The 12,703-nt window shown below is 36.2% G+C and overlaps 1 protein-coding gene and 1 pseudogene across 2 annotated transcripts; one reads left to right on the forward strand and one right to left on the reverse strand.

Annotated features, from left to right (window-relative positions):
* LOC128169662 (hemicentin-2-like) overlaps positions 1-12,703 on the forward strand; it is a 307,406-nt pseudogene that overhangs the window by 218,967 nt on the left and 75,736 nt on the right.
* On the reverse strand, positions 1,955-9,114 carry LOC128169641 (uncharacterized). 2 transcript variants are annotated; one of them, XM_052835754.1, is made up of 3 exons: positions 8,833-9,114; positions 6,451-6,785; positions 1,955-4,293 (listed from the first exon to the last, which is right to left on the reverse strand). In XM_052835754.1, exons 2-3 carry the CDS (start codon positions 6,773-6,775, stop codon positions 3,323-3,325), a joined length of 1,296 nt encoding a protein of 431 aa, XP_052691714.1. In that variant the 5' UTR covers positions 6,776-6,785; positions 8,833-9,114; the 3' UTR covers positions 1,955-3,322. The 2 variants fall into 2 exon arrangements, with proteins under 2 accessions (XP_052691714.1, XP_052691713.1); XM_052835753.1 differs by having other exon boundaries at positions 1,955-6,785.

Genomic DNA, 12,703 nt, shown 5'->3' on the forward strand with positions numbered 1-12,703 from the left:
TCTCTCGCCTCATGTGTATAATTATTGTGTAAATTAGTTACATGATATTCGGAAGCTATGTTTAAATCCTCAGGGTAAATCATGTGACTGACCAAAATGTCGAATGTACGGTTTTGGATCAAAATACGAAGACCGATGACCACCTTAGACAAGTGACCGCTCTTTAGGGAGCAATCATATAGAAAGAAGAATTGAAATGACTGCATACAAAAGCTGACTGCTTAAAAGGGGTTACCGCTTCGGCAGTTTAAATTGTATGTTATAGAACCAAATATGGTTATAGTCCAGATTTTTAACTATATATTTTAGAAAAAAAAACTCATACGTTACGTAATTAAGGGTTTTATGGGGCCAAAAGTCCAGAAGATCGTTTATATCTCAAGAGGGACACATATTTGAAAGACAATATAGAAAAGAAGATGCTTAAAATGATGTTCCTAATAAAATTCAACCATCAAAAATGAGAATTTAAAATGGTACATAATAAACTTAAGGAAAATACAACCACACGCAAGCACAAAATACAACTATAAATATTTTAAGTACGTTTGTTCTTTATTGATGGACTATTCTCAATATTATGAAATCAGTTTTGTTTTACAGGTTCAAATGTTGTTCAGAAACAATATATTGGTTCCAGACTTTGTTTTATAAAACATGCATGTAGTACTTCTTCAAATGTAAAGATAAATATTATTAAATATAGGCTATTAAGTTGAATTAAGTGAAATTTTTAAAATAGGGTTTCAAATTAAATTTTAAATTGATGCTTTTTTTTTAAATTAAAAAACAAATTATCTGCCAATACTTAACGAGGCCGGGTCTAATTAGTTCTGCCCTAGATTTTTTAATGAAATTTTTTACCTGAATTTCTACCAATATAATTATTATTTTAAGATTAAAAAATAAGACATTTACCACACCGTTTGTTTAGGGGGTCATCTCAAAGTTTGTTAATCTTTAACATAGGACCCTATGGGATTTCGCTTGAAATGTATCAATTTTGCACATTTTTTAAAACTTCTGCCCTAGGGATTTCTTTTTCTGTTCTACATATTAAAGTTACTGCTAAAAGGCATCAAATGGTCAAATAAAAAAAACCTTTTACCTCCTGGTTTGTTCCAGGGGTCTTATCAAGGTTGATTTTTGTATGCCAAATTTCCCAGATTTGTCAGATAATGGCTATTTTTTATTTGACAAACGCGGAAAAGGTGATCTTTATAGTATTATTAAAGCATTCAGACATATTTAAGTAATAAAAAAATATATAACATCACATATTAAGGGTCATTAATATAAATTACATGGTTACTGTCTTGAAATATATGAATTAAGCTATATTTAGGCGGGTTAAGAAAACGTGACAGAGGGTTAGGCTTGCTGAACCCTCTTCACGTTTTCGACACGAGCCCAAATATAGCTTATACTTCGAAACAGATATGTTTATTCCACAATATAACATTAATTTTACGCATTAAACGAGCCATTTTCAACAAATTTCGCTGAATATCTGCAGTTGAAACTATCGCGCCATGGCGTCAACCAAGCAAAAAGATGACGTCACAATGCAAATGAAACGCTGCGCGAAAGCGTGCGTACTCGTTCTGTACTCGGCCTCGTTAAATACATTTAAAGTATGTATACACTTTGACTTGTTATTATGGTATCGCCTACATGTATAATTTAGAATTACAGCATTTTTAATTATTGTGTTTTTATCAGTTACCAGGGGTATACCCTTCTTTAATTCCTCATACATCGTATATAATATTCGTTTTTTTAAATTAAGACCATCATTTATTAAATTGATTTATCTTAATTTATTTAAAATTAGGAACAGTTATCGAATAATAGGTACACATTTTAATGTTATTTATGTTCCTATGTTATTTAAAGCCAAGACAACTGCACTTAGTTTTTTGATGTTGAGCATAGTGAAAACAAAACAGGTATAGAAATGAACACATGTCATTTATTGAAGTAAATGACGAAAAATAAATATATACACCATCAAGGGGGTCAGCATAGACTAGAAAACAACTGACTACTGTGTAAAGTCTTTGGCAGTACATTATGCAATATGCTGCCCCCCAATAGTAAAACATATCAAAAATCAAGGCAATGATATATGCCAAACATCAAAAAAGGGTGGAAAATAACAAGATACACGCCATGACAAGATACATAGTATACCAATACATGAAAATAGAAATAAAGTGAAAATTATAATTATGGCGGAAGAAAGGGGTGGATGGAGGGTTTTCCCAAATGATCTTCTTAAAATACAGCGTGGCTTTCCCCTCTAGTGAATAAAACAAGAATGATCACGTGGTCTAGAGGAGCCACGCTGATTGGTTTAAATATCATCCTACCCAGATAGTATTAAATTTAGGATCTTGACCTAGCGATAGCACCAATTAATTACATAATCTACAAATGCCCAAATAGGAGACTTATAAATGTAAACAAATATCGTTTGTGATAAAACAAGAAGAAAACACATGTCACATAAAAGGTATTATCATTAAACATAATAATAACTGCTTTATGTTCCTATGTTATTTAAAGCCAAGACAACTGCACTTAGTTTTTTGATGTTGAGCATAGTGAAAACAAAACAGGTATAGAAATGAACACATGTCATTTATTGAAGTAAATGACGAAAAATAAATATATACACCATCAAGGGGGTCAGCATAGACTAGAAAACAACTGACTACTGTGTAAAGTCTTTGGCAGTACATTATGCAATATGCTGCCCCCCAATAGTAAAACATATCAAAAATCAAGGCAATGATATATGCCAAACATCAAAAAAGGGTGGAAAATAACAAGATACACGCCAGAATCCAATTGCAAATTGGATCCCCCACCCAAAGGCGTCTTGGCAAAAAATGGTACGTATTGAACATGCGTAACATGTAATAATTAAATATCAAAAGGGATATTTAGCAAAACTTAAAAATACCGCAATACAATACTGTTAATAGGACGGTGGCCAGCAAGATAAAATCAAATGTAAAAACAAAATTGAGTAGGGTGAGGTATTTTGCAAAAATCACACATGCATAAAAAGGAAAGAAATTTGGGACTAAGTGTCAGCAGAATACTTCTGTACTGACGGTATGTGGTAATTATGCAAACTAAGGGGCAGCAGAATACTTCTGAACTGCCGTAATGTGACAACCTTAAGAAGGAACAGCAGAAAACTTCTGAACTGTGTAGGTAGATATTAGCAGACAATGCCTGAAATGCTAGAAAGGGTCGACCCAAGGGGCAAAATACACCTGAAACTGGAGTATAATATATATGTATATACATATTATAGCTTGAATGACTGGATACGAATGTAATGTTTAAAAGCATCCGAATTCCATCTTCCCATTTTCTGAATAACCTGATCAGAGAAACCCATGGAAGCTGCATGTGTTGCTGCCCCAATTCTAAAACTGTGACCCTTAAATTGCTCTGGACTAAGACCAATAAACTGTATAGCGGATTTGAGTTGGGAAGTGACCATAGAATAGGTAACCGGTAAGCCATCAATTGTCTGAAATAATGGACCAGTTGTGTGTTTGTACCATTGAATGTAGTTGAACAGAGCTGTTACTGGGCAGTATGTAGAGTCAGGGCATGACTGCACAGAAATGATCAATGGTGTGTGGTGTTTATTTGTTTTGTAATCCCTCATGATGATTTGTACTGCTCTGGAAGGGCCTTTACTAAATGTGACATCCGATCTCTGTAATACACAGTTCTTAGCTTTTAGAGATTTTACTGTAATTTCTCCTAATCTGAGAAAAGCATGAAAGGCCAATAGAAAAAGAGCCCGGAGTAAAAGCCTGAGGGAATATTGAGAAACTGTGTGGTCTAGGGCAGCAATGATTTGTTGTAGAGTAGGCCCTGTTATAGGCAAACGCGCATCTTTTCTAGAACCCAATGATTGGCAGCCCTTTAAAATTTTCTTTGTGACAAATGCCTGTGTGGGATCGATGATGTTGTACAGCTTGTGTACAAAGCTGACAGCAGAAATATGGGAAAGTATTGTGCTTGGAGAATAGTTCTGCAGAAATAAATGCCCGATAAAATTGCAAATGTCAATAACTGAAACTGGAAGCGAGATCTGAGGCTTCCAAGTTAATAATAAACTCCAACTCCTTCGGTATGCCAGAGAGGATGAGGGTGATAGAGCCGATGACAACAGCTTTTGGCAGATTGGTGTTAGACTATTAATAGGTCCTTGGGAACCACCGTCTGTGTGTGATGTAGATGGGGAGCTATCTGGAAGGCTTCCTGAAATTTGAAACGAGAAAGATGATCTGCTAATGTATTGGATTTACCCGCAATATGCTTGGCTTTGAAAAGGATGTTGTGTGTAAGAGCCCCTAACACTAATCTGCGAATAAGTTTCATGAGGCCTTTTTCCTTGCAGGTCTGCTTATTTATGGCGTGAACTATGGCCATATTGTCAGTCATGAATAACAGTTTCTTATTTGCCAACAAGGGACCCCAAATTTCAAGAGCTAGCACAATGGGGAATAATTCCTTAATTGCTATTTGACTTTGTGCTAAATCTGGGACATTCTCCCAACTTAAAGCAAACCAATTTTTTCCTAGAACTGCAGCAAAACCCAAAGAACCTGATGCATCTGTAAACAGCAACTCCTTGTCCGATGACAACCAAATATCTGGTAAAATAACTGACCTACCATTATAGGATTCAATAAAGTGAGACCACATACTCAAATCAGCTCTTTCCTCACAGTTCAAGCGAATGTAATGATGAGGCTTAGATAAACCACAAGTCAAATCAATCAGGCGACGTAAAAATGTGCGGCCTGGAACAACTACCAAACAAGCAAAGTTTAATAATCCTATCAAAGATTGCAAATCATGTAATGTAATTTTCTTTCTGCACTTGACCTGTTGTAAGCAATCTCTAATTTTAATTAACTTGGCCTCAGGCAGACGACAAACCAAGGCATTGGAATCAACTTCGATTCCATATATGGTCAAAACAGTGGTGGGAGAAACTGTTTTTTCTGATTTAATAGGGATGCCTGATATATCACAAATAGACAGAAATCTGTCTAGGTCTACCTGGCATTTGGAGGAGTCTTTTGGCCCGATAAAAAAGAAATCATCCAGCATGTGAGACATTCCAGCCGCTGAAAACTTGTTAGTCATAATCCATTGTAAACTATTACTAAGACATTCAAATATTTGGCAAGAACTACTGGCACCCATGGGGAGGCACTTATCATAATAAAATTTGTTGTCCCAAGAGAAACCCAAAAGATTGTAATCATCAGAATGAATTGGAATAATGCGGAATGCATCTTGTATATCTGTTTTGGCCATTAAGGCACCTTGACCAAATTGTCTAAGAAGGTCTGTGACTACATCTATTGAATCATATTTGACTTTGGAATTCTCCTCAGGAATCAATAGGTTGACTGAATCATGTTTTGGAAATGACAAGTCATGAATCACACGAAATTTTCCAGGCTCCGATTTGGGAACAACACCTAATGGTGAAGACACAAAATTGCTTAAGGGTGGGGATGTAAAAGGGCCTGCAATTCTACCTAGTTCAATGCCTTGATGAATAAATTCTTGAATAACTGAAGGGTGTTCTAATGCACTCCTATGATTACGAGAAATTTTGGAACTAGGGAAAGCACAACAACCTAAATGAAAACCATAAGTAAACCCATTCTGAATGATTAAAAGTTTTTCCTGATCATAGCCCTGTAACATTTCAAGCAAGCTTTTTATTTTGACCGGGGTTGGTAGGTTTTGTTGCAGATTGTGAATGGGATTTGATATTATCAGTGCATCTGGATTTTGGGTGATAGCCTTTGCATTGCATGCAACTATGTCGAAAGGGACAGGGGGTTTTATGGCATCTTTCACCCTTATTGTATTGGAAGCAATAGCGGACACGAAAGGGCTGAGTTTGGGTTTGAGGGATTTTGGGGGGGTAAGCCCTTGTGGCAGTCGCTGCTTTAAGGCGTAACTCTTGTATGGGGTGCTGCCAAGGAACATTTACTGATTCCCTAAGCTTTCTAAATTGCTCATCATATGCCCGAAAAGCATTATCCCCATGTAGATGATAAATCTCCCTAACCATGTGCCCGTACTTTAGTAGATGGGGGGCCTCAGCTGGAAATTTTTCAATGAACACATCTGCAAACACAAGAAAGGCATCGGTCCATTGTGTCATAGTAATGGGGGTCTTGAATTTATTACTCTGGTGGAGATTGATGACCCCAGAGGAAATAGAAACACTCAAAGGTTCCTCTCTAGAGTTGATAATTGTTCTGAAATCAATATATTCATTGTTCCAGATTTTTGTTTTTACTTTAGTTGAGAGTGATGCCGCTAAGGGAATGCCATCACTAATAATGGCAGTGGGGTGGTTAAGGGGAGTAGGCCTTGCTGGCTCACCTGTAAAAACCTTGTCTAAGAGATCGCCCAAGCCTGTCGATGTGGGGAGGCTATCCTGTGGGGATGACATTGACGAGGGTCCCGGTGTGTTGGAGCATGCTATCAGCGCTGGACTTGCAGGGATTTCATTGGCTGGGGCTGGGGCAGAGTGCTTGAGGATGGCTAGTGCTAGTTTGTCATAGTCGATTGCGCTGGTTGGTTGGGTGTTGATTTGAAGGTCTGCATCCATAGGGACAGGTGGGGTAGACTCTGAGATCCCTGAATTGGTTTTCCTCTTTTTGCTTCTTGTTTGGGTGGAGGGCTTCTGACCTCGCTTAGGTGGCATGGCTGCTTACCTATGCATGGGACAGAAATAAATATAAGTAGGGGGGTATCAATATTAAAGCAGTCATACATGAAAAAACCATAGTAAAATACCTTTATCGAAAAGTAGCTTTTTAAATGCCAATGTATTGAAAGACATTTGATAGCTAACATTGTAAATATGCAACCATTTAATGCTGTATGATGAATATATAGACTAGAGGAGAAACTTGTGACTGAGTTGACTCAACAAGTCAATGAAAATTTTTCAAATGTGTCATGTGAAGCCACTTTGTTATGATCATAATTAATAAGAGACAATGAGTGTAAAATCGTAAATATAATTTACAGCTTAAAGAATGACTGTGCAATGAACACGGTTTTGATACTCAACTGTCGTTGTATATGGCTCTGTTACAGAAGCAGAACCGAATAGATTATTGTTGAGATTTGTAGTAATTAATAACTTAATGATTGTGTATGGTCCCACAATCCAAGATAAAGCCAACCACAGCAATGAATACTATGGTAAAAGAGTTGCATGTGGTCCTGCAACATACACAATAGTAAACTGCTCAAAGATTGCAAAATTCAACAGCATAGTTGCGATTATTAAAGTTGCAATGAGTATGGTCCCACATTGCAACTAGAAATGCAACAACAAAATTTGTTAATATGAAAAAGTAGTTTGCGTATGGTCCCGCAATACAAAAATTGAAAATGCTCAAACTTGCAGCATAACAACATAACTGTAATGCGTATGGTCCTTCATATACAATCAAGAATAACATTCCACAGAATGTGTTGAGGTACTATAGGTTGTAAAGAGTATGGTCCCTCTAAACAACTCAAGAATTGTCATAATAGTATGAAATTAAGTATTACTATTTATAACCAGGTGTGTGATCTCAGACAAACAAACAAAACATTCAGATTGCCCTAAAACACCTTAATAAATGCAACGTATGGTCCCGCTGCAGAAACTGTTCTAAGGTAATAATAAAATGAAATTGATCGAACATTATTGAAGTAAACAATTATTGAGACCAGATTAACTATCTTGATAAACAAAAATGCTAAACCCGAATTTTAACGGCACTCCGGGCTTGAACCCGGGTCGCCTGGATCATGTCCACGACTCTATCGATTGAGCTACTCGGACTCTACGAATAAGTCGACATTATAGGCATGAAGACCATTATAACCAGAATAAAAGCAGCGTTTCAGCTAGTTAAGAACTATAATCTTAATACTGAAAATGTTACTGGCCTGAAATATGCCTATGCTGCAAAATGGCAGACCGAATGTTCCGCCAGAACCGGTGCATGGGAGAGGAGGTCACGACATAAGGCGATGCGGGGGGGCAGCGAAGATGTACTCCGTCGTCACACAGAAAATCCAAGTTCTGCCAAAAACCTCTATGCGGCCAGAAATGAATTCCCTCCCTCGAGGATATCTGAGCCTGCAGTCGAACGTTTATAGCAATAATGCGTTCATTGAAATAGAGCGATGATGCCCACGGTTGGCGACGAAGTAGCTGTCCAATGATGACTCGTGTAACACCCAGACCAGAATGAATGTACGATGCTAAGGCAAGAATGTCACGTACGATAACTTCCACACTGAACGAAAGTACGTCATTTTCACCAATTTGTATAAAGCAAATATCCGGCGAAACATCAAATGACAACAAGTCCCGATCACGAGCTAACCTAGCAATCCGCAATCCACCACGGGCCCGTACACACACACTGTACCGATCTTCCAGTAAGTTCAAGTTGTATAAATCCGGATGAGAATCCATGTAGCGTCCTAAACGAGTCATAAACGAATGTCCTAGTAAACAAATCCTGAGAAAATGCGGGTCGCCCATGTTGTGACACACTTCTCCCAACCGGTACAAACCGGATTGCGCCCTTATAATAGAACGAAAAGGCACTCACTAGCCTAATAGGCCTAATCTGCTGAATTAAAGTATTTCCACGCAATTTCCAACTGAATCCAATGGCAAACAGCTTAAAGATAACGGAAATAAACGTATCAAATAATAATAAACGTGCAAATGCACACGAAACGTACAGTTTTTTCCCAAATGATCTTCTTAAAATACAGCGTGGCTTTCCCCTCATTGAATAAAACAAGAATGATCACGTGGTCTAGAGGAGCCACGCTGATTGGTTTAAATATCATCCTACCCAGATAGTATTAAATTTAGGATCTTGACCTAGCGATAGCACCAATTAATTACATAATCTACAAATGCCCAAATAGGAGACTTATAAATGTAAACAAATATCGTTTGTGATAAAACAAGAAGAAAACACATGTCACATAAAAGGTATTATCATTAAACATAATAATAACTGCTACATGTATAGATATTTAATAAATGTATTTTTTCTTAATTGCATGGAATACAAACTCAAAATGAAGAATCTCTGCTTACTTTGCCTTAATATCTAAACGCTTTCGCCTTTAAGTTTCTGCCTTTTTGTAAAATGCAACAAAGTCTGCTTTTGGAGTTTATAGATGATTTAGTCCAGGCTAAGCCTGCGCCTGGACGTAACAGGCCCCAGGTGGTCATTGACATTTGAATTCACATAAATATTAATTTTATAGTACATATAAAAAATGGTTTTACATTTCTTATTTATACCTAATGTGTGCTATTCATTTTTTACAGTACCAGTGAAGAAAGTGGCGGTAACTTATGATAAAATCACAGTAAATGTAGGGCAACAGATAAACCTCACTTGCCAAACTGATGATTGTAATCCAGCAGCTGACATCACTTGGTATAAAGAATCATCACCAGTTATGGACAGTAACTTTCATATTTCTCACACCATTGGTCATTTTGACCTGATCACGACAACTTCAGTTTTTATGTATACTGGAGCGAAAGATGACAACATGCAGAATGTGTTCTGTAAAGCCTCCAATTGGCCTGGAGTGACAGTGGAATCAGTCAGCTATTCATTAAATGTCAGATGTAAGTTATCTTCATGCTAAAATATATGTCTGTAATTGTTTTAAAAGATTGACAAATAATATGTTTCTTGTCTTTAAATAACATATTCAATTGTTAAGGCCCCGCTCTGCGGGCGCCGTATAATAGTGATCATGAAAAAAAAAATAAGAGCATAATATTTCCTCTTTAGCCCTATCTGGCTCATAGTTCGCATTAACAGAGCTTCTAGGTGAATGGTGTGCAGCAAGTTTTAAGGTAAAATGTGAAGGTTATAGCAGATTTTTTTTATCTAGTTTTTTACCACAAATTGTTTTCCCATTGGCATAATTTTGCTCAGATTACACCCAAAAAAGCCTGTTTGTAAGGGGAAATGAGCTTGACTTAAAATTAGAACTATGCAAACCTCAAAATTGAAAGGTCAATGTCAAAGCAAAATCCTCTTAAATGCTTATATTCTATTAACCATTATTTAATCGGGGCCCTTTAAGATGGTTATCTCAACGATGTCTAGTTATTACCGTACAGCCGTCTGTTTTGACGGGACACAAATTGAGCAGATTTGGGCCTACAAGGTATACCAATTAATTTTGGTGGATATAATTTTTGTGAACTTATTTCCTTTCATTAAAACTAGACTTTGACCCGTGCGTGCACGTGTTGACCATATCGGACATTTACGAAATAGGCACATCGACACACCTTATTATTGACTTTTACATAACAAAGCTATAAGCCTACAATAATGCTATTAGTTTCACTACACTTTCCTTAGTTTGAATAATCTAACTGTGCCTCGGGAAAGGCCCTCACCACAGTTAGAATGCCTCCTTTATACCCGTAATGTAGCAGAAAATTGCAGAATCGCTCCGGAACGATTTTGGAGAAAGAAATGAAGTTGCCTTGAAAATAACAGTTAAATTCATCACAACAACCTATTTTGAGACTGCAAATACCCTTCAACTTAAAATGTTATTCCACAGAATGGAAGAATTCAACACTTTTTCACCAATGTATACGTACACGTATTTTCTTTGTAAAACTGGGTCCGTAGGACATTATTCATTTTTACGATAAAACATATTCTATCTTCACTCTCCTACGAAATATAATGTAACTTTTTTGCATGAAATCAAATATTGTTTGTCATCACGAAGACAAAAGTAAGTACATAGTTGAATTGTATATTTGTTATTTTATAAGAAATCATTAATATTTATGAACAGAATATAAAGCAAAAGTCCAATGAAAATGTGATATTGTGGAAGCATAAACTAAAGATCCCGTTAAAGTGAATGTATTGCGCAAGCGCAAGATTGTAAAATCCAAAAAATTCAGGTGATTTCCGGGATTTTTTGAGGAATTTTCGTTATATTATTAGCGAATCTTAACTGAGAAAAAATAAAAACAAATTGGTAATCTTCAAGTACCAATAATGTGTAAAATATATAAAACAAAAGACAGTATTCTTCCGATTTCTCGGTATTAAAGACCAAAAATTCGAGTCTATTATTTTAATATAGTAGTATAGATTTAACTGTCAGTTATTCTTTAAGAGCTGAGAATTTAGTGTACTTAAGCAAACACCCTAAGTCACAATTACAAGGCAGTAAAATTCGATGTCCAATACTTGCTTCACAAACTTTAAATTTCTAACAGAAATAACTAAATAGTTTTTCGTATTTGCAACAAAAAGTATACCTTATTAACAATCGATTTTAATTCCTTTGTTTAGTGAAAAAACATTATACTATTAATCAGACAATTATCTGTACCTGAGTCAATAGTGAATCACATTTCTCCTAAAACAACACAAGCTTAACACACACTTCACTTGGGTTATTTCACACAAATGAAGAGGGAAAAGAAATGCTGTTTAAAATTTTATCTCCCCTTTCAAATGGTAGACATATTGTTTTTGTCGATTTTGTTTCTGTTATTAGGGTCTTCCGTCTTCAGCGGAAGACCAATTCATATATTCTATTGTTTTTTTTTCACTTTTTTTTAGTAAGGTCTTCCACCTACAACGGAACACTTTTTTGTTTTTCTTCGTTGTTTAGCTCACCTGAGCTGAAAGCTCAAGTTAGCTTTTCTGATCACATTTTGTCCGTCTGTCCGCCCGTCTGTTAACTTTTTACATTTTGAACTTCTTATCTAAAACCGCTTTGTAGCAACCTCTATTGATACACCGTCCTCTAATGATATAATGTTGCATAAGTGGTCAGGATGTTTACCACTAATGATATACTTTTATCATTAACGAACTGTTGAGTCACGTTATGTCCGCCGTCACGTTATGTCCGCCATCACGAAATGTCCGCCACTTTTTTGAAAAAATCGTCACGTTATGTCCGCCATCACGAAATGTCCGCCACCTTTTTGAAAAAATGGTCACGTTATGTCCGCCATCACGAAATGTGCGCCACTTTTTTCGAAAAAAATCATCGTTATGTCTGCCTTTACAAAAATTCCGTATATTCCCCCAAAAGTCATTATCATATGTCCGCCACCTTTAAATTTCAGAGAAATTGTATTAAATGCATGCACGTCGCTAAAAATGTCAGCATTGTTTTTGGAAAATGTATGGGCTAATGTCCGCCACCAGTTTTGAACACACTACTCTCTCTATTATTTCTAAAAATAATATTTGCTTTCCCATTGTGTAATATTATGTTTGCCATTTATTGATCTGAAATTATTTTCAGAATGAGAATTATTTGATCGTATTAAACAATATACATAAATGTACACACTATCTCATAACGTTGAAACGTATGTCCGTCAAAAATTCGGAAAGATCGTATCATGTCCGACGCGAAAATTTATTGCATAATGTCTGCACATAGGAATGCACGTTCAAATCGTAAGTCGGAACATTATGTACGCCGCATTATATAGACTATTAACTCGTTTAACGCACACGATGCACACGCTAATATAATAATCTTATAATCACAAATTGTTTTAATTATTTTACACACG

The sequence above is a fragment of the Crassostrea angulata genome, unplaced genomic scaffold (assembly GCF_025612915.1).
Source record: "Crassostrea angulata isolate pt1a10 unplaced genomic scaffold, ASM2561291v2 HiC_scaffold_167, whole genome shotgun sequence".
Classification (NCBI taxonomy): Eukaryota; Metazoa; Mollusca; class Bivalvia; order Ostreida; family Ostreidae; genus Magallana; species Magallana angulata.